The sequence below is a fragment of the Halyomorpha halys genome, unplaced genomic scaffold, assembly GCF_000696795.3.
Source record: "Halyomorpha halys isolate HHAL.00 unplaced genomic scaffold, Hhal_1.1 Scaffold315.1, whole genome shotgun sequence".
Lineage (NCBI taxonomy): Eukaryota > Metazoa > Arthropoda > Insecta > Hemiptera > Pentatomidae > Halyomorpha > Halyomorpha halys.
In genome coordinates this window covers 220,381-243,646 of record NW_027105587.1, presented here as the reverse complement: position 1 = coordinate 243,646, position 23,266 = coordinate 220,381, and the positions used below count along the sequence as shown (strand labels likewise).

General features: G+C 28.5%; 2 protein-coding genes across 8 annotated transcripts in view; one reads left to right on the top strand and one right to left on the bottom strand.

Annotated features, from left to right (window-relative positions):
* Window positions 1-19,845, top strand: part of Gld (Glucose dehydrogenase) — a 313,323-nt gene extending 293,478 nt beyond the window's left edge. For all 6 annotated transcript variants that reach the window (XM_067052258.1, XM_067052270.1, XM_067052261.1 and 3 more), the window contains 3 exons: window positions 14,394-15,181; window positions 16,284-16,365; window positions 16,927-19,845. In XM_067052258.1, the coding sequence (XP_066908359.1) occupies window positions 14,394-15,181; window positions 16,284-16,365; window positions 16,927-17,493 (1,437 nt within the window). In that variant the 3' untranslated portion in view covers window positions 17,494-19,845. The remainder of the gene's footprint in view (window positions 1-14,393; window positions 15,182-16,283; window positions 16,366-16,926) is intronic.
* A 2,610-nt stretch (window positions 19,846-22,455) lies between these two features.
* ort (ora transientless) overlaps window positions 22,456-23,266 on the bottom strand; it is a 30,166-nt gene continuing 29,355 nt past the window's right edge. Inside the window, exon 11 of one of the 2 annotated variants that reach the window (XM_014421353.2) lies at window positions 22,456-23,192. In XM_014421353.2, the coding sequence (XP_014276839.1) occupies window positions 23,007-23,192 (186 nt within the window). In that variant the 3' untranslated portion in view covers window positions 22,456-23,006. The remainder of the gene's footprint in view (window positions 23,193-23,266) is intronic. The other variant, XM_024362794.2, reaches the window with a different exon arrangement.

Here is a 23,266-nt window from a genome sequence, read left to right as displayed (position 1 = left end):
TTTTGAGACTAAAATTTGGATAGTGTGTTGAATTATTTAGTAAAAAAATTGCCAGTCTCAAGAAAGAAATTTAAAGATTATAAATAATTTTTTCATTTTATCCTGATAATACCTAAATTAATAAAACATAATTTTTTTATATTATGGGAGTGGGTAGCTCAATGGTAAGACATTGTACTACTAACTCCAAGGACACGAGTTTGAATCCGTTTGTGGGAGATAATAATTTTCTGCTTCATTGTCGCCGTGAGTCAGCCCTGTGGATTAGGGAGCCTTTCGGGGTTCACCCAGCCTCATTAAGTAGGTACCCTTAATCAGCTATAAATATGGTGGTCGAGCTTTATTCTGACCAAATCAACTCCTTGTACAACCGTTGGCCTAGTAACAGCACTTCCTTACAAAGTAATGCACCTCACCCTTCATGGGTTGTAGCGGTACAGATATAATTTGAATTTTTTTAAATATAAGTTTATTCTATATGAATACATAGATATCTATATAAGTATGTTAATGTTATCGTTTAGCCCTACAGTCGATTTTATCCCTCAAAACTCTACTCTTTATATTTATTTTATATTAGTCTTAATTTTTTTTTTTTTTTATTTGTCTTCATTTTTTTTAACATAAGTCTTGTCCTCTAACTTTGCACATCAGCTGTACTCGTGGCCTTCCATTGATTCGTTTCAACATGAAATAGTGTTTCGAATTTCTTCACTGGACCAATCTGCAATGTCTTCAAGGCTCAGTTCACGATTCTGGCCTTCTCACGCTTCTTAGCAACATCGTGCTCTTCTTAGTCTCATTTCTTCTGTTCTTTTCCATTCAACGTCCTCTCCGGAACAATTTGCCGTATTTTGTCTAGCACCTTATTACCCTGTTATATGAACTAGAAATCTAACTTCACTTTTTTAGTATAATGATTTATAATGCATGTATTTAAAATATTTTGAATGCAATATTTTCCATACCACATTCAAATGTTCAATTTTCGAAAGTGAAATTTTCAAAAAAATCAGTTCTTGAATCATATCTAATCATTAATTGCTACGTATTTTTTTAAAGCATTTTTTCTATATTTATATAAATTAATTTCTCTTAACTTTGTGATAATAGGTTCTTTCTAATGACCAATAACCCTATATATGTAATAAACAATAAATATATATAAAAGCTCTATACTTCTGTATTCCTTTAAAGAGACATCTTTGCAAACAAATCTTCTCTTTTTTAAATCATCTAATATGCATAATCATAATATTTTAAAATTAGTAATTATAATTTTATTGTCAGTGGACTATTTTAATTTTAACGGTTTATTATAATTACCTTATTTATTTCACTATTTGTTTATTCGTTTCGAACGAAATTGGTTTAAGTATTTTTTTTTTTATTTGAAAGTAAGTTATTTAAACTTTAATAATTAATTCATGTTCATCACTCATTCTTATTTTTAATTTTTTTTATTTATTACGTCATGTATGAATTAACAAATAAGAAATGAGAAAGCATAAGGTCTGAATAAGTCTGAATTAATTATTAAAGTTTAAACAATTTACTTTCAAACAAAAATTGAAAAAATAACTTAAAATAGTTTCGATTGAAATGAATAAACATATAGTGAAATCAATAATCTCATATTGTCCAGGTTAGTGGCATTCAAATCACCAGATATTAGATTTTAACGGTGGCTCGTAAACATGAATACCCCATTTCACAGTCTATAACATTACAAACCAACTTAAGTTGGTAGTAACTCTTATTTCTTTATATGACTTTTATTAACATCGTATGTGCTAATATATTATAAGTTTTGAATATATGTGAGCAATAATGATTTCAATTAATTATTTGTTTTTGGTACAGTTATTCACAATATACATTTAAATATTATTTACTCAAAAATGTGTCTTCAAGTTCTTTTTAACGTCAATATTTTTTTTAATTAAATTGTATTACTCATTTTAAATATACACAATACATTTATTCTTCTACTATAAGAAATAAAGAACTCTGATTAAAAAAACTTCATTTTGATGGTTAGAAATATTTTTCCAACAGACTAATGTGGGTAATTTACATTCAATTCATGTATGATCAAAAACGTGTTCCTACAGAATTTTATTTATATGATTTAATAACCTACCATTATCCTAAACCTTTTTTTTCTCTGGATGTTCAATTGAAATATAAATCGTACGTTAATGTTATGATAACTTCCAATAAATTATAAATTACAGATCTATACTAAATTATGGCCTAATGTTATACCATTATTTTATCAAAAATCTATCATTCTAACCTCGTTAAGTTATTTGTATTAATTTTTTAACATAAGGTGAAAATAATATTTTTTCGGATTTATCCTATTTTATCCTACAATTGCAACAATTAATTTAATATTATCAACAATTTTTTCTATACATTATATGTATACAATTAAAATCTATTTTACCTCATTTTGTCAATTACATCCATTTCCATTGTGAAATATTATCAAGTATATAATTTAAAATTTACTACATCACATTATTTAAATAATTTGATTCACTTGTTCCTTGTCCCTTTTAGAAGATTAATACAAAAAAAATTAGAATTAAATGATTAAAACATAATTTTTTTTTGTCATTTTATCACAAGTGTCATCTATTCATCAGCTCAAATAAAAAAAATAGTAATAAGAATTATTAAACATAAATGCAACAATTAACTTTTTTTTTATCAAGTCATATTTAGGAACTGAAACAAACACGAAATTTGGAATATTCCAAAAACAGTTTTGCAGATCGGACCACTGTTCAAGGTTTTAATTATTAGATTTTATTTCTAATATACTGCTACGCATAAACCATTGCATTGATAAGTTACTATTAGAATTTTAAAAAAAGTATTAGTTTAGCTCGCGAGATCAAGAGATTCTTGTGGACAGGATGTTTCTATTGTACATACTTATCGCCAAATATTACCTTGCATGCCAAGGCTTTTTTAATAATGGCATTAAACAATTAAACACGATAATTGCTGTACATTGTGTATTTTCTTGTACTCTACTGTATGAACATAACTATATTGAGAAAAGTTTGGAAAAAAATACGTTTGGAATCTTCCCTTATCTTCTAATAGTACGAGAGCCCAAGAGGAGAAAAAAGCTAATTATTTCACCCTAATTTTTTTATTTCTTTAATGAAAACTGTGTTTCATTACTAGCCTAAATTAATGAGTCTGCCAAGTATAGGTAGGGAGAATAATAAATGGCGGATGTTTCAAAACGTTAAAACAAAAAATAATTTTTGTTTTTAAGCTCTATAGCTTTAAAACTATCAACAACACTAGAAAACCTTAGAGGACATTATTTAAAGTAGAGTAAATTTGCTAAAATATAAGCCCTAATAAAGATATTTACGTTCAATAGTTCCTGAGGTATAAATTTTTAAAAAGCTATATTTCATAAAAATTTACTGAAAAATTTTTATTTTGTCAAATATAAAAACTAATTGTCCTACGAAGATAAACTTTATAGTACATTAAATTAGCTTTAATTTGAGTGCTAATACATCTTTATGTCAAATGGTTTTTAAGATATAGATTTATCAAAATAAATTCACTAACTATCGATTTTTAGTACATTTTTTATGACCTATTGAACGTAAATAGCTTTATTAGGACTCATATATTAGCAAATTTGCTCTACTGTAAATGATGTCCTCTGAGGTTTTCTAGTGTTGTTGGTAATTTTTATGATATAGAGCTCCGAATGAAAAATTATATTTTCTTATTTTGTTTTTAAACAGCCGCCATAAAATAAAGAAGAAAGAAAGGCAGAACTATGTTATTCAAACGTGTTTTTCTACAGTCTTAAAGTTTATGTTTAGGTAAAAATATTATCTGACATTCTGTTCGCAAGGTTGCCAACTAACGTAACTAACAACTAACAGTTTCAGTTTTCTGCATTAGCATTGGGTTTACTTGATAAGTTTGTTTATCTATTGAGTGACCTTCGTAAGACCAGTTTCATTAAATTCTCTTCAAGACTTTAATATCGCTTTTTTTTTTTTTTTTACTGGAGAAATTCAAGTATCTAATTCTCATCGAAATATTAAAGTTAAATCTCTTAGTAAATCTTGAGCACCTGAACATAACTGCGACTTAAACTCGTTCAAAAACTTTCATTTTAAGTAATTATTCGTGTTCCGCTGCGCTATTGCATAACTACTCTTTTTTTCAACGACTAATAACTGTTATTATGGATTAAGTTTCTATTATTTTTTAAAAATTTATTTATTGACATTTACAAATTTACATAAAATACAATAAATAAATTTGAAGATCATAATGGTATGATATAGGCATGTAGGGATATTACCCATTGGTAAAACTTTAATCTATCATTTGAATAGAATATTTCAAATTTAATTTAATTTCAGATTCGAACTCCTGGTTCCATTTTTCCTATCATTTTTTTATCAAATTCATTAATATTTTGTATATAACCACTGTTTATAATCGCAAATAATGGATACTAGTTATTTATATCATCATCATAATTGGCGCGACAGCCAGAGGCTCATCTAGAAGCTTCCGCCTGGCTGTCCTGTCTTCTGCTGCAACTCTCCAGTTTTGGGTTATCAGAAGGACCCGTGCTTCCGTTGATACAGCGTCCGACCATCTCATATTCTGCCTCCCTCCTCTTCTAGTTCAAGAGCCGGGAAAAAATGGCAGTTATCTCACCCCAATTTTTGATTAGTTCAATAAAAACTATGTATAATTACTAGTCAAAATTGATGAGTCTGCCAAATATTATATTATATAAATACATTATATTTTTAAAAAGCAAAATTTCGTAAAAATCTACTAAAAGATTAGTAGTTAGTTAATTTATTTTGAGAAATCTATATCTTAGGAACTATGTGACGTACTATGTCTTTTAGCACTCAAATTAAAGCTAGTTTAATGAACTATAAAAAAGTTTATGACCTCTACCTTCGTAGGAATAGTAGTTTTCATGATATTTACAAAAATAAATTGATTTATAGTTGTTCGGGGAATAAATGTTATTTATGAAAAAGTTTATTTTAGAAACCATTGGACGTACTGATGCTGCCAGCGCTCAAATTAAAGCTAGTTAAATTTACTACAAAATAGTTAATTATGTTTATCTTTGTAGAAGTAGTAGTTTTTATGATATTTGACAAAATAAATTCACAAAATGTTAATTTCTAGTTGTTCGTATAAAATATTGGATTTTTGAAAAAATATATCTCTAAATCCTTAAGACGCACATATGTCTGCCAACACTCAAAATAAAGGAAATTTAACTTACGATAAAGTAGTTTATGACACTTATCTTCGTAGGGGTAGTAGTTTTTATGAAATTCACATATGAATATAATTTTGGTAAAAGAAAATTTGTCCGAACAATAAATCAATTTATTTTAGAAAATTTCATGTAAAATATTACTCCTACAAAGATAAACATAATAAACTACTTTATAGTTCATTAAACTAGCTTTAATTTGAGTGCTAATAGACATCTGTACGTCAAATGGTTTTTGAGATATAAATTTTTCAAAATAAATTAACTAACTACTGATCTTTTAGTACGTCCCATACAACATTTTTATGAAATGTTGCTTTTTAAAAAGCTATATCTTGAAAACTATTTAACGTAAATTACTCTATTAGGACTCATATTTTAACAAATGTACTCTTCTTTGAATGACGTTCTCTTAGGTTTTCTTGTGTTGTTCCTACTTTTTAAGATATAGAGCTCCAAATGAAAAATTAGTTGTTTTTTTTATCGCTTTGAAACAGCCGCCATTTTTTATTCCCCCTACCTATACTTGGCGGACTCATCAATTTTGACTATTAATTATACATAGTTTTCATTAAAATAATCAGAAATCGGGGTGAGATAACTGCCTTTTTCTCCTCTTGGGCTCTTGTACTATTCTCTTTTCATGTAGTTGCTCGGATAGCGCCTTATTTGGGATGTCATCGCCTCGCATCCTTGTTCAACATCTTTATTGATGCCCAGGCCTCGGATTGATAACGGTGATAACGGGACATAAAAGTGAGAAATTATTTTTTAATTTGTTATTTAAGCCCTCTTAGACTATTTCCATGAGGATAAGACCTATATGATATTAAAGACCTCTTAGTTATACGTTCATTTACTGAGTTTAATCGAAATTAAGAGACTCGTTTTTGAGATAATTTTCAAAAAGTGTAAAATAGATTCTCTAAATTTCCGGTAGGTCGATTTCAGTGTTGCTATTACATCTAAATTATATTCAGGCTCTAAATATGTTATGTCAGTTTCGTACGAATTTTCAGTTTTGAGCAAAGTTGTTTACAATCATCCAATTTGTGAGACCTGGTTATTTTGACTCAAAACGTGTATTTTAGTTGAGAACTCAGATTTAAAATCTTTCATGATAGCAGTACTTCTCCTTAACATATATAGATATTTTCACTTCTTTTAAAAAATTCTCTTGATATAAAATAAATTAATAATAGACAACGCAATTGTGAATTTATATGCTTACGCGGTTGTATGCTTACAAGCCTGTTTATTATTGAGTTCTTTGACTTTGGCAAGGTATGACTGTATGTTTGGGGTCCTGAATTTCAAGAGTTGCAACTGCTATAAGGACTTTATTTCATCAACTTTGAAAAAATGCCTTATATTAATGTTGATGTAGACATATGTTCAAACAGCTAAATAAACAAAGATGAGTTGTTTTTTTGAACGAATCAACGTTTCCTTGTCACATCAAAGTTCATTTTTATATTAAAGATTGAGGAGTTTTTAAGATCATAAATCCGTATTATTATTATAACCTTGAATAATACTAAAGTAATGCTTGCAGATTTTGTGATGACAGAAATTGAACTATCAAAATGACTAGTTTGAGATAGCAAACTCTTGTTTTGTTACTTAAGCACCGCACGTACGCTGCTGAGGTGAGCAACTGACTTTCTACTATTAATATCCATGATCAAGTTAATTACCAGATCTACCAGCTGAAGGAGCTCATTCCTAGATACTTCATACTTAGCATGCTACCTCTGAAGCGTATAATTTAAACGACTGTCAAATAACAATAATTGTGAGGTAATTCAATTATTACATGCAGGGTTTTACTATCTTTTTCAAAAATTTATGATTTAAATTTTTGAAAGGTCCCTTATTCAGTTTCATGATTTCTTCTGGATTTGAAAGAAATGCTTTATTCGGAAAAGCTGCCTAAATACGTCGGGTTGCTAAAACACACAGCATACTTATCAATCCATCATTGAATATGTAATCACCAACATATATTAACAAAGATACAAAATTTTTGTTGTCTGCTTTTTTTCTTTTTTCAAACAATAATTAACTATAACCTAAATACAATTTATTTCAAATATTATTTGTTTAAGCAATTTTATTTTATTTTTTGTTTATATATTCTCTACGCTTTTCTCTCTATTTCACTCCCTCCCACCTCCTTTCTCCAATGACCCGCAACACACGTTCAGTCCTTTACACAATTGCAATAGAAATTAAACGAAATTATCAATAAATAGAAATAAAATAGCCGCAGGAGTTGAACAATTAAAAAACAAATATATAAGTTTTAAAGAAAAATAAATTTTAAAAACAAATAAATAAGTTAAAAGAAATGAATAAATATGTTAAAAATAAATAACACTAATAAATAGGTTAAAAATCTAAAACATCAGAACTTATTTCCATACAGTTTATGTATGATGTCCAGGCAGTCTGAAATAGTTTTCACCAAGATCGCTATATCCCCAATGCTAACAACTTGGTCAGAACAATTAAAAATAATTCCAAGAGTATAAACTATCTATTTTCTTTATACGAGCTATATTGGTTTACGTTTAGAAAATAGTTTCATCTACAATGCATAAAAATTCCTTAAAAACAATAATAGAAAATAATTTTTTTTTTTTTTTTTTAAGTCACACTTTGAAATTATATAAATGTTCAAGGTAGATAATTTTCTAAAAAATCTTACATTTCCCCCTCTACAAAAGTAAGCTATCCATTAAGTTAATGTTTCCTAAGAAATTTGCTATAGTTTCTTTTGTTTCGCAATTTTCTTCAGTGGATCATTGTGTAAACCTAGTAACCGTTTCCAAGTTAGTTGTCTATATAACTGCATTCAACCGACACTGAATTATTATAGTGCGTGATCTGCAGTTATGGCTTCTTATTCACCCGTAAAGGGGCAGTATAAAGAAGTATAGAGAATGCTGTATAAAGAGCCCTGTGGGGAAAAAAAAGGCAGTTATTTCACCTCAATTTTGGATTACTATGTATAATTACTAATAAAAATGTATTAGTCTGCCAAGTATTGTTAGGGGAAATAAATAATTGGTTTCGAAATGTTAATAAAAATAATTTTTCATTCGGAGTTCCATATCTTTAAAACTTTTTTTTTTTTTTTTTTTTATCCCTCTCCCTTGGCATTTCAGGCATACGCGGTTATATCGTTAAAACTAACGGTAACATATCGTTAAAATTATACACAACACTAGAAAACCTAACGGAGCATCTTTTAGAGTCGAGTAAATTTACTAAAATATGAGCCCTGCCAGAGCTCTTTATGTTCAATAGTTCCCATTATACAGTTTTGTTTTTTAATGTCCTGAAAAATCAGTAGTTAGTGAATTTACTATGAGAAATCTATGTATCAAGAACCATGAAACGTACAGATATCGATTAGCACTCAAATTAAAGCTATTTTAACGTAATTGCTGACAGATAACTGTACCTCCAATAGTTCCTGAGATTTACTTTTTCAGAAATCAAAAATTTTGTCCAAACAGCTAGAAATCAATACTTTTAAATCAGTAGTTAGTGAATTTATTTTGATAAATCTGTATCTTAAAAACCATTTGACATAAAGATGTATTAGCACTCAAATTAAAGCTAGTTTAATGTACTATGAACTAGTTTATAAAGTTTATCTTCGTAGGACAAGTAATGTTTATGATATTTGACAAAATCAAGATTTTTTAATACATTTTTATGAAATATTGCTTTTTAGAAATTTATATCTCGGGAACTATTGGACGTAAATAGCTTTATTAATGCTCATATTTTAGCAAATTTAAAACCTCCAATGGTTCCTGAGATATACTTTTTCAGAAATGAAAAATTTTGTCCGAACAGCTAGAAATCAACACTAAGAATTTATTTTTGATAATATCATAAAAATTATTATTCCTACAAAGATAAACGTCATAAACTACTTTATAGCACATTAAACTAGCTTTAATGTGAGTGATAACAGACACCAGCATGACTCTTATTTCCCGAGATAAATTCACTTAGTACTGATTCTTTAAGTATATATTTCTTGAAATGATGCTTTTTAAAAAATTGTATCTCGGGAACTATTGAACGTAAACAACTCTATTAGGCATCATATTTTAGCAAATTTATTCTACTTTAAATGATGTTCTATTAGGTTTTCTAATGTTGTAGGTAGTTTCAATTTGTTATTACTTTAATGGAAACTACTCATAATTACTCGTCAAAATTTATGAGCCTGCCAAGTATAATTTGGGGGAATACAAAATGGCGGCTGTTTCAAAATGGTAGAAAAAAAATTCATTCGGGTTTGAAACTACCTACTAGGAAATCTAATAGAATACCGTTTAAAGTAGAGTAAATTTGGTACAATATGAACTATCTAGGTAACTTGTATGTTTTATATCGAAGGAAATCAGCTATTTCCTTAAACAAATTACCTGAATCATTTGGTGAAACTTTTTTGAGTCGACAACTGTGTATTTGGAACAGTGGAGATTGCTTTTGTTCCTAAACTACTTAATTATACAATTTCATTTGTCAATTTATTACTTAATTTAAGTTAAGAATTTTAAGTAAACTTTTTCCACAACGGTATTATTAAAAACTTTCATCATGAATTTTTCCAGGCAAAGGTACTGTAGGTAAATTTTAGACACAACCAATACTCCCCTTTTCGTTCACCCGTGGATCCGTCACTGTAATGAAATATTCTATCCATAAAATACATTTTTTGAGAATCGACGATTTTTTTTTTTTTAATTTACTTCATTAAGTTCCCCAACTTAAAGCAGAAAATACAGTTTATTCTACAGGTTACCCAACGTTTTCAAGCCAGAGTGGGAAGGTCGAGAATTAATCCGAGGATCCGCCATGAAATTAGAGTCGGCCCGCTTCTGACACAATGTACCAATACTTCAAGGAATGAGATTCAACCCAATACATTTGTTGCTACTGACATCAAATCGTTGCACTGTTATTCATGCAATTATAAACATGAGTGAGGATTTATTGGTTCATGATAATATTAATAGACTTTTAAGTTTCAAGATGGAAAAGATTCGCGTGGAATGCTTCTATAGTAAATGTTTTATTAATACTAGCGTAACTATAAAAATTAATAGATATTCAAGCGCGAACAATTTATTGACGGAAACGTTCATACTCATATGGAAACATTTAAGAAAAATACTTTAAATCTAAATTAATTGAATTTAAAAATAGAATCTAAGTAGATTATGGTTGAAGATCCAGTCATTAAAAATTACCTCAAAGGGTCAGTTAATTTTATCCTAAAAGTTGCTGTAATATCCCGGACTATATAACCGTCTTATATTTGTAATTTCAGTTTTACAATTTTTCGTTTGTGAGCTAGGTTGTACCCTTGTACACACACGGAGACCATTTTGCAGGACTTGGTTATCCGGACCACAAAACGTATATTTCAGTAGAAATTTTGCACAGTCGTAATTTTCCCCCTACTCCATGTTTGGGTAAATGGAAGTAATACATTATCATAATCTAATCGTTAATGACAATTTCCGTTATATATGTATGTACACATACTCATTTAAAAATGATATTTAAAAAAAAATAAATTATCCTAAATGTAATCCAATTCTATTCGAAAATTTCATATCGCTGGAATGCATCGCGCGACATTAGCGGACCATCTAACGTGGCAAAAACGTTTAAGATGACCTTTTAGGCGCCTAACTCTTTCGAGGAAGTTTTCCGCAGTAATGCGTTAATAAAGTGCTGTCACCACGCACGCCTGTGTTCCGTTCTTTCCACAAGATACAAATAAGAAAAAAAAAAACGCAATTTTCATACACAATCAGCCCTCACAGCCGGTAAAATCGCTATAATAATCGTTATATTTTTTTTACATGGCAATAGCGTGTTGATGTTGACATGCTATCCACAGCCTCTAAGATACAGTAAAACCTTAAGTTCCAACGACCCGTCGTTGGCACCAAATTATCCGTTCCGTACATCTATCAAAACCGTAACCCGTTCCGAGCAGAGCGTACTTTCACTCTGATTGCAAGGACAGAGAAGGCTATTGATTGTGGCTTATGTCTGTTCAGTGTTTAGGCCACTAGATCCTCCGTTCTGCCTTGGAGGAGTGAAAGTCGTCCGGTGATGCTACGTCCCTGACCGTCCGATTGTAAGGTTTTACTGATGTTAAGAAAACTACCCTGGTATAGCGAATAAGAAAAATTGACAGTTGATTAGTTCAAGATTTCTCAAAGCAATAAAGACTATGTTTGTAATATATTTTAGTGGAATTTCGAAAACAGAAAAATATTTCAAAAAAATATATTTTTCGTTATAATGTTAATACAGGGAAATCTTCCTTATCGAACAATTTTATCAAGATCCTGGCAAACAAGGTACATATTTAATGCTTTTGAACCCTTCAATTACGGAACCCCTCCAATCCGAATTTTATACCCTATGAGCACTTTTCACTAAATTTATAAAATATGAATGTAAAAAACACGATTCTAGAAATAAATTAGTCACTTATTTTGAGGAAAATTAAAATCTGACTATTGTCATAACACCCATGGAAACACGAAAAACTGTATTTTATTATTTAGTTAATTATCAAATACTTTCTTGTTTTATATTTTTCCAGTGATCATTACTGATAACAATCTCACGATGGTTAATTATTTCGAATAAATATGACTAAAGAAAGCTTTTTCGAAAATTTGGCGTATAAGCCGTGTCAGTAGTGTACTGATCACACTGATCAACTGATCTACATCAATGTGGATACGACTTAGCTGCTGTTAAATAACACTTGATTATACATAGACATAACGAGTTTAACCAAACTTGTTTAAGCGGGTTTGAAGAAAAAGTAAAAAAAAAAATAGTTGTTACATCCTAGGCTTATCAATACCTCGAATATCTAATTTCAGTTCCGTAAAACGTTTCGTTTTAGAACTAGGCTGTTTAGAAACTCGCCATTTTGCTAGACATGTTTTTTGGACTCAGAGTACATTAATTTTAGTTAAGGACTCAGATTTGTAATTTTTCACGATGACAGTACTTCTCCTTACCATATAGTTCATATATAGATAAATAAATAAGTGAGACTATTATTTAAAAAACTGATTTAAGTCATCTATCTATTCATGGAATCATTTTCGAATTCCTTGTGAAGTGAACTCAATAAAATCTCGTACTCGACTGTTAATTAAAATGGTGCCCTTAGACCGTATGGTACCATATGTAATCAAACCAAAATGTTAGTCTGAAAAATTTGTAAATGTTTGTATATGGGCTCTGTTAACCATGAACTTTCAATATACATACCATAGATGTTGAAAAGGTTTTGGATATGGTTCATACGATGGTATTTTTTCTTCCCATTGTACTTAGTTGCAATAGAATTCGTTGTCTCAATTCTTTTTTTTTTTTTTTTAATCTTGATTGTCATCAGGATGTAGCATAATAAATCATCTCATCACTTGGGAATTGCTAAGCACATAAATGGTTTCTTACTAAAAGGGAAGGAAAACGTTGGATGGTCTGGACGAGACAGGGCGTTTAATGAAGAAAAGAAAACATTTATTATCGGAAATGTCACGTCAAGAAGTCCATTAAAGTAAATCTCACTAGACTCTGAAAGTTGCGAAATTACATAGATTTCGTAAGTTGTAAGTGGCTATTTCCAATCTGTGTGGGAATATCGACCGCCCTTCAAAAAATTGATTATTTCCAGCTATCTTAAGAGGGATATCATTTGTTCCGATTACATTGATGAAACAAATCTAATTCAGAATGTTGTGATTGTAACAAGACATTTCATATTCAAGTAATTTTTGTATGATTAATAAAAACAAGATCACCTCATTGACTTTGAATTAACAAAAATAAAGAATAATTATTGACTTCAGATACAATATTGTAAAATATTATTAAATAGAAATCCAGCATTATTCGTCACTAATGGCGTAATTACAACATTGAAAAAAGTACAATCAAATTCATAAGTTAATTTTGAGGACAAAATTAAATGAAGAATATTCAAAACTAACCTTTCTCTGTTTTATTAGTTAATAGTGCAATTAGCAACCATTTAAGTATTAATAACTTTTTACATTCATATACTTTAAAAAAAATAATACGTATTCGTCTAAACAGGCACCGCTATCTTTGATGGGTGGAACAGATTAATTATACCATGCCATTATAACTTCAATCGTCAGTTATGGTTGGAATGCAGTATAAATCATAACGACATAATGGAATTTAGAAAAGAAAATTAATCAATTTTGGCTTTATCATTGTATTTATATTGGTATTTTTTATTTAATCATAACATTAAAACCCTTTTAATTATGATCCAAATGAGTAGTAGTAAAGAGGGATTTCCCCAATGCCATCAGTACACAGGAATTGAAGAAGTGTGTTCATGGTTTAGCTAATCAAAAATCTTTATTACTTTGCAAATATTAAATAAAATTAAGGTTTTAACTATTAAGTTTGATTATTTCTATTGATACAGCCATATTGTTCATAAAATAACTCCTATGATCTCTGACCCACATATCTTCAGGTGGCCATTGACGGTCACTCCACTCCACGCGTTGGCGTATTAATACTAAATGGTATAAATTATATTATGGTGAAGTTATTCAAATATATGAGTTTTCATCTACTATAATGTATAAAATTTTTTAAGATGGTTATTTCATCTTGCTTTTGTTTTTATTACATTCTATGTAAAAACAAATACTAAAGGAACATGCATCATTTGTACTGAAACTAATACTTTATATAAAAAAACTAATTTGTTTCCTTCTCTGCCTAACAACCATTCTTCCATCATAGGCATTTTTATGACTCCAAATCATTTTCACGATAAAAAAAAATGTTTTTACAAAATTTCACTGACGAGTCATTATTTTATTTGTAATTCATTATATGTAGTATTTGGTGTGGATTGTTTGAAGTAGAGTGATAGTCAATGGCCACCTCTATTTTTTTAAAAAAGAGAGAATTTGCAATATATTAATATATTACAGTAATAACAATATATATTTCCTTACAGGTTATTGGAGGCACCAGTGTAATCAATGGTATGATGTATATACGTGGAGCACGCAGAGACTACGATGACTGGGCCCAGATGGGTAATGTTGGTTGGAGTTACCAAGATGTACTACCTTACTTCCTGAAATCCGAAGACAACGAAGAGGCAGAACAAATGGATCCAGGTTACCATGGAGTTGGAGGTCTCTTGTCAGTCTCTCGATTTCCATATCACCCTCCACTGTCTCACGCTATCATCCAGGCCGCTATGGAGCAAGGATATCCAGTTCGTGATCTCAATGGCGAATCTAACATGGGTTTCATGATTGCACAAACTACAACAAGGAACGGAAGCAGGTTGAGTACTTCAAAAGCATTTTTAAGACCAGTGAAAAATAGGCCAAATCTTCACGTTATGTTGAATTCAACTGTAACTAAAATTTTAATTAACCAAACAAAGAAAGAAGCTTATGGAGTTGAAGTGTTTACCAACGGCCGCCTGGAAACATTTTTGGCTAAGAATGAGATAGTAGTAAGTGCTGGAGCAGTGAACTCACCTCAGATCCTCCTGCTGTCGGGAATAGGTCCTGAGGCAGAGCTAAGAGCTCTCGGTATACCTGTCGTTCACAACTTGGATGGAGTTGGGAAAAACCTTCACAATCACGTCGCTCATTTCCTTAACTTCTTCATAAATGACACGGCTACAACACCCCTCAATTGGGCCACTGCGATGGAATATCTACTATTTCGGGACGGTCTTATGTCTAGCACTGGTCTCTCAGAGGTTACAGGCATCATAAATACCAGGTAATATCTACAGTTATATTGTTCAAAAGCTAATAGCAAATTTTGTACTATGCCTATATTCCAAATCCAATATTACCATAATGCATTTCCGCCTTCTTAAAATTTCAACATAAAAATAAACCCCTCCACCCAAATTTAGCTATTTTTTTCTGCCATATCAACCCTTTTTTAATTTATCCAAAATGTGATTGAATATCATTCTAGGACCCCATGAAATTCTAGAAACCTTTTATAAACTATACCTCCTAAAAAGCATTTACACCTTCCTTTTGAAAACCTGATTCCTTCTATATCTGGACCCAAGTTTTCAATCAGCCTTTAGGAAAACAATATTCATCCTCACCTTTAACAAAAACTCTAATACATTTTCAAGTAATGACTGTCATTGCATTTAGTCACCCAAACCTTTTTAAGATCCCATAGTCCAAGGACAAAACATCATTATCAAACAAAAGCTTAATACTCTCTAATCCGAATTCAAGACTGTTCTTTTTATAATATACATCCTAACTAAAATTGCCTCTGGTGTTCACACAGCCGTCAACATAACATTGCACTCCTGTCCATCGTCTTGAATTTCATTAAAGCTATTGAAACCATTGATCACTCCTCATTCCTATTTAAACAAGCCAACTTTTATATATAAAAATGACTGACCATAACTGAATATGTAGGAGATGCTCTGTACTTGTGAAAATTAATTTGTCCTGTAATTAAAAAAGCTGAACTGTCATATTATTTATTCATTATAATTATTCTTAGAGGGTGAAAGCTCCAGGATAAAGATTATTTTCATTATTTATTTGTTTTAAATAAAATCTTGAATTCTCTAAAATTTTTAATAATAATGATTTTTTAATAATAATAATTTTAATCATAATTGTCCAAGATAAACAAAATATACTGATACTTTGTCCGTTGTAAATAAAAGATACTTTTAGATGTTACAACAAATTTAACTTCTGCTAAAGCTATTTTCTTATGAAAATAAAACATTACTTTTAAAATAATTTAATTTTATAATGTGAATTAACTAAAAAAATTAAATTACATATATTTCAGTGTTAACCATTTTCTTAATTTTTATTTCTTATTTCTATAGATTTTCAGACAAAAGTGGAGATTTTCCCGATCTTCAGATGTTCTTTGGTGGCTTCTTGGCAAATTGTGCACGTACTGGTCAGGTATGATTTACTTATAATCCATAATTTGTTAATATTTAATGGAAATTACTTTAAAAACAAAAAACTAAATACTAAAAGAAATGTACTGTTGACAATTTAAAATTTATTTTCTTAAACCACTTCATTTTTTTTTTTTTTTTTTTAATAATATGTTTTAGTTATTTGTATAATTAATTAATCTACAAAACTAATATATTCTTATTTCTTCTCCTTTTTGCAAAGATTATTTTTTAAAAAAGTAAAAATCTATTATAAACATTTTAAAAATTGTATGGTTAATAAATTAGCCATTGAACTAATAAAAAAGATATATTGATTAAAATATTCAAGTGCCTTATATTTACATGAGAAAAAATTTAAATAAAATTTTATATTAACTGGTGGCTTTTCATTCGTATTTATTATTTATAATTCACTTGTTTTCCTGATTTTTAAAAATTGTATCATATTTTATTACTGTTTTTCTAAATTTATCTTAGGTACCATTAGTTACAAATTTATTTAATCTTTTCATTTTAATGAATGACCTGATTGCTGAAAGAACCAATTTCTCTTTTTCAGGTAGGTGAAAGAGAAGATGGAGGCAATAATTCCACTCCTAATCAACGAGTCATTAACTTCACTCCAACACTCTTGCATCCACGTAGCAGAGGTACAATTAAATTAAGAAGTCGGGATCCATTCGCACCTCCATTGATAAATGCAAGATATCTAACTGATCCTCAAGATATTGAAGTCTTAGTAGATGGTATAAAACTTGCTATAAAACTTTCTAAAGCTAAAGCATTTGAAAAATATGGTCTTAGAATAGATAGAACACCTGTGAGAGGATGTGAAACCCTTGAGTTTGGATGTGATGCTTATTGGAGATGTGCTGTTACAAGAGATACTGGACCAGAAAATCATCAAGCTGGAAGTTGTAGAATGGGTCCACCAGGTGACACTGGAGCAGTTGTAGATCCACAGCTTAGGGTTCATGGTATAGATAAATTGAGAGTAATGGATGCATCTATAATGCCTAAAGTAACCTCAGGAAACACTAATGCTCCTACAATAATGATTGCAGAAAAAGGATCTGATATGACCAAGAATAGGTGGTTAGGCTCTCATGTGTGGAGAAAGTGGTAACCCACAGCCTAAAATGTAGGATTGATAGGAAACATTCTTTCTTTGAGCATACATTCTACTATGTTCATCAATACGTTCATACCAAATTCAATTTTTATTTCAGAAATGTTCCTTGTCATGATTCCTTAAATACCAGCCATTTTCTGAAGAGGTAAATTTTTATTACAAGCAATATAAAATTGAAAAAATAACAATTACAGAGAAAAAAACAACTTAAAATGACAAAAAAAAACCATTCTCTTTCTTTTGAGCACCAATCAAAACCAAAGCTGTTTTCGAATACAAAATTGTTATTCATTAATACTCTTGATAAAATGTTTAAGATGGAATCATAAAATTGACCATTTTACTATCATATTCATTTTTTGAAAACTCAATTTTGGTAATGTAAAACATACAATTGTATGAATGAAAAGATTTTAACTTTAAAAAAGTATTCATCAACAATATTTACCCAAATGAAATAAGATTATTTAATGAAACATGGTCATTTATCATAGTTTTTATGAACATTCCTTCAATTTTTAACTTATTTGTTTATTAATTTATACCATGAACCCTTCTTTTTTGTGGTATACCAAATATGTGAAGTATGTTAGTAATTATGAGTACTTTCCATTTCTGTTTTAACTTCCAGTTATAACGGAATCAATGAACATAAATTAATGATAATTTTTTATAATTATTTTTTTTTACAAGAAAAAGTGTTGTTATATATTATTATATACTGTAATGTTATATACATATATATTAAAATATTAAATTACACCAATAGAGCAATGCCATTGTAATATATATCTGTATCTGAATTTTTTAATTGATTATAAGCTTTTCGAATGGATAAATGGTAATAGCAACATTTTTCATTAATTTTTTTAATGAGTACAGTAATTAATCAAGTTTTTAATGAAAATACCATAGAATAAATATATTTAAAAATATATAACTCTGTACAGTAAATGTGGAATCGACTGACTGTCAGTAGAATTCAACTGAAAATATTGGTTACTCAAGTATATCCAATTCACTAAATAAATCTTGCGTTTTAGTAAGTATTTATCATAGAGGAAATTACAGGGATGGATTTAAAGCAATTGCTTCATTTATTTTTTTCTGTTTGCCCGAAATTTCGATTAGTAGTGTAAATATATTTGTAAATATTTATTTCATTGATGAAAATTGCTAAATCAGTAACAAATTGCATAATTTAACATTGTATTTGATTGTTTTTTCAATACCTTTGAAAAAAAAAAATTACCAAACGTATGATTTTTGGATAAAAAAGATTACAAAACAAGGAAATTCCTCATTGTATTATTATTAAATTGCTCAGTATTATTAGTTATTTAAAACCTAGTATAAATATGTATTGATTTCTAAAAAATATTAGAAGTTTATTTTAAAAGCATAACAGTATTTAAAAAAGAAATTATACTTCATTATTAACAATAAAAGAACTAAGTGAAGCAATGCTATAAACTGACATTTAAGAAACAGAGTTGCCAGTACCTCTTTGAGGTATATAAAGTAATGATTTGTATGGCAATTGTATTTAAATTCAAATATATTATAGAATAATATGATAACTAATGGGAATATGTTGCATCCTTGTATCAAACCATCTTTTGAAAAAACAAAAATAAAGATTAATATTATATTATAGAAACATTACTAAGCACAGACCAGGCTTATTTTTTAACTCATCGATGAATTACAAGTTACCTTAAATGAAATTTGCATTTTACAACAAATAAAAATATGTTGTTATTCATTAATTTTTGCTTTCTATTTATTGCAACATAGGATTAATTACATAGTTTTCTTGATATTAATGAAATAGTTGTTTTTAAAGTTATTGAGACTACCAACTGAGGGTTCGTCAGTATTCAGGGCCTTATCTTTGGTGATTGTTAATAGAAAAGTTCATAATAGAAATAAGACACCAAACAATTTTCTTCTCTTTAAGAAAAATATTTTAAATACAAGTTCTGAAATATGTATGCAAAGATAAAAAGTTCCCAAAGAGTATTATTAATTTATAACTATTTATGGATATCAATTACTTTATTTTGCAATTCCTGTTTATTTTAAATTACATAAGTATGTATCCTGTATTATTTCCTAATACACAAATTATTTTTGTAATGGGATATTGGCTGTATCCTGTACTTCCTGTAATTCATAGTTGTAAAAATAAATATTTTGATATTGTTGTATAATTTTTATTACAAATACTCATTTTTGAATATTTACTTTTGTTTCTACTGTTATTTCATACATAATTATTATGTAATAACTATTAATGTGTATGTGTGTGTGTGTGTGTGTGTGTGTGTGTGTGTGTGTGTGTGTATATATATATATATATATATATACATGTATGCATGTACAGCCTTTCTAAAGTTTATTTTACTTACAAAGAATAATTTATTCATGTGACGAATCCTTATACTTTTATTTTAACTATAAATTATTGTGTACTATTAGTTATGTGTTTGTTAATTTTAATAAATTATACCAAGGAGTATTTTTTATATATATTTTTTAAAACTTTTATGGTACCCCTCATTTTCTTCTGATAGTTATGTTGTATAGATTGTTAATATAATAGTAATTATAAAATAATCACTTAATAGATAATTTTATCACATCTTTTGTCTTACAAGAAATACATAGGTGAAAGAACATCTAAACAATCTTTGCTCTGCAAGAAAACTTATGGTATTTCTATTCTTAATAACTATAGTTTTATACACACATACACTTACATTTGTGATTATAAAGGTTTTTTCTTTAATATTGTATCCTCAATGTTTCAGTCTCTGTAAATTAAAAGAGGATCCTCTTCATAACTTTTCAGATGAGCCTTGATACTTTAATTCAAATCATACTCCAATAGCAGCACCACTCACAAGCATATTTATATTAAGTACAATGTAAAATTAAATTTATAATAACATAAAATAAATACTTAAATTTTTATTTCAATTTATAATTAGTTATTATAAATAGAAGGCAATGATTGGATTAAAAATAAAAAAATTCAAGTGATTGTTAATTCTATTTATTGAAGCAGGAAAAGGCCTCGATTATGATAATGAATTGACACTTAACTGTGATCCCATTATAGCTTTGAGATATTCAATGCACCATTACAGAAAAATTAATTTTACTCAGATATTATCATATTTCTATTTCATACAAGTTTTAGTAGTGGCTAAATGAGTAATTTTTTAATCAAGTATTTAATCTCAAGAGCTTAAACTAGAAATATATTATTGAAAAAGTTTCTTGAGGACAGAAACATATTCATTGTTAATTACTATTGTAATCTAAATTCTAAATATTTTCTCTAAACCAATTATTCCATACAATTTACCTCTATCTTAGGCAATTAACAGAAACTTCTTAATAAACGTATCATTATTTAAGTCAATGAAGCAATAGGATCATACTTTAACTAACAATCTTTAATTATTTATATTTATATATATTTACAAAGGAAACTTCAGAACTAAATCTGAGAAATATGTTAAATTTAATGCATAAAGATGTATTCCTAAGATAAATATCTTTTTGATATTCTAAAATGAATAATGATATAACTTAAAATATGAAAATAACTTTACAAATCTTTATTCTACACCAGCTCATGATCCCTAAATGAAAACTGATAATCCCTCCAATACATATTTACATTCATAAGAATTAAATGCTAGCAATGCCAGAAATAATTTTCTTAATACAACTTTATTTTTCATCACACTTTATGTTTGATACCCTGCAATACAACATAATTATTATATCATACACAGAATAATGTCAAAATTTACTTAATTTATAAAAATTATAATGAATAACCCCAATGGTGAATGACTTCTGGTTATTGCCATGCTAATCTTAGATTTGGGTATTTTTTATAACAATTTATTATTATTTTGCTGAATGCAAATAATATATTATAAATTTTATTCCTTAATGCTATAATGTTTGAAAGATACATATTTTTTTGCATTCAAAATTTGACAGAACTATTTATGTTTGTAGACCTCATCCTCCAAGATTAGCCAAAATTATATCTCTATTACATTAGTGGATCCAGCCTGAGGGGTGTTCCCCTGGAAGTGGAAAAAATTTGTTCTCTTGAAAACGTTTTTATTACACTTAAATACAACAGGCTCTTGTATTATTACGTCCATAATTAAAAAATAAATTGTATTTGAAATTTAAGTTATTTATTCAGATTGATATTTTCAATTAGGTGTATGAAATCCAACTGATTAACAGGAGCATCTTCCTCTCACAGAAAACTCCTGAATCCACCACTGTGTTATTCCCATAAATATGAGGAACTTACTCCTCAGACCTAATCTGCTTACAAATATATATATGTGTATGTGTGTGTGTGTATGTATAACATTAGTAATTGTAATGACTAACAAGACAGGTAGTTAGTTTCATATCTTGCCTAACACAAGAATTAATGACAGGAGTTAGAAATTTCTGTTACGAAACAAAAAAATAATTTTTTTCCACAACATAGTACATGGAAATCCAAACTCTCCCAGGATGGAGCTACCTCTTTTTTACACCAGACTCTTCAATAGTTACGGCACAAAAAATCAATTGTCACCTATAGAAAAGGTATAACATTTTTTCCCTAAAATTTTGAAGAGGTAACTAAAAACAAATCACTGCTTTGGCAATTTTTAGGATTCTGGGGTAAATTTAATTTAAATTATCTTACATGATGAAAAATATGACAAGTAAACTACAAGGTATTCAAGGTAATAACACAAACTATGAGTTATCTCATTGTTGGCGTCCTAGGCACTAACAAAAAGTTTAAACTACATGTTATCTCATAATCGGTAGTAACTATTTTACATTATTACAGATACTTCTGTTTAAAACATTGAATAAATCAGTATGATATAAATTATAAGCGCAAATAAATTACACAATGATATAATAAATATATATATATATTGTTCATTTTATCAAAACAATCATATTTATTCAATGCAAAATCAATAATTTAGGCATCTTAAGAAAATTGAATTATTTAAGACTTAAAAGCATATTAGCAAAGCACTCCTTTTCCTGTGAGCAGACATTTACTGTCTAAAAAAAAATTATAGAAACAATATAAATTATATATCTAATAAATCATGAATTTTTCACTGACTTGTGATTCCAGAATATTATATACATTCACAAATTAACCCACAGAAGGTACTAATTCTATTTGTTATCATAATAAAAGCTCCAAAATTATTATTCTCTGTTATAACTATACTAATAATACTGTAAATTTAATTCATTTTAATTTGTTTATGATAATATATTAAGAAAACATTTTCTGTTATCACTATTATTAAGCTTAAACATGGTTAAACAAAAAGTTCAGCCAAGAAACGCAGGTTATTCATCAAGTGTATTATTAAATGCTGCAGGTTGTAAATTAAATAAAAATTAATTACATTTTTTTGATCAGTTACATTACTTTGAAATTAAAGAAACTCTGCAAACATGTACCAGTATGTGGCATTCAATACAGCAAACAAAAATGGAAAGAAAATTCTGGAGAACTTATCAATTCCAATTGCCCTCATTCTATTTCTGTTTGGAGGCTGAACAACTGGACGAGGTGGAGGTGGAGGCACTCCTTGATTTCTCAACTCCAGAATATTTTCCTGCTTAAAAAATAAATTACATTTCATAGAAACTATGAAAGAAATGTTTTTATTATTAATTATTAGTGATATTCAAG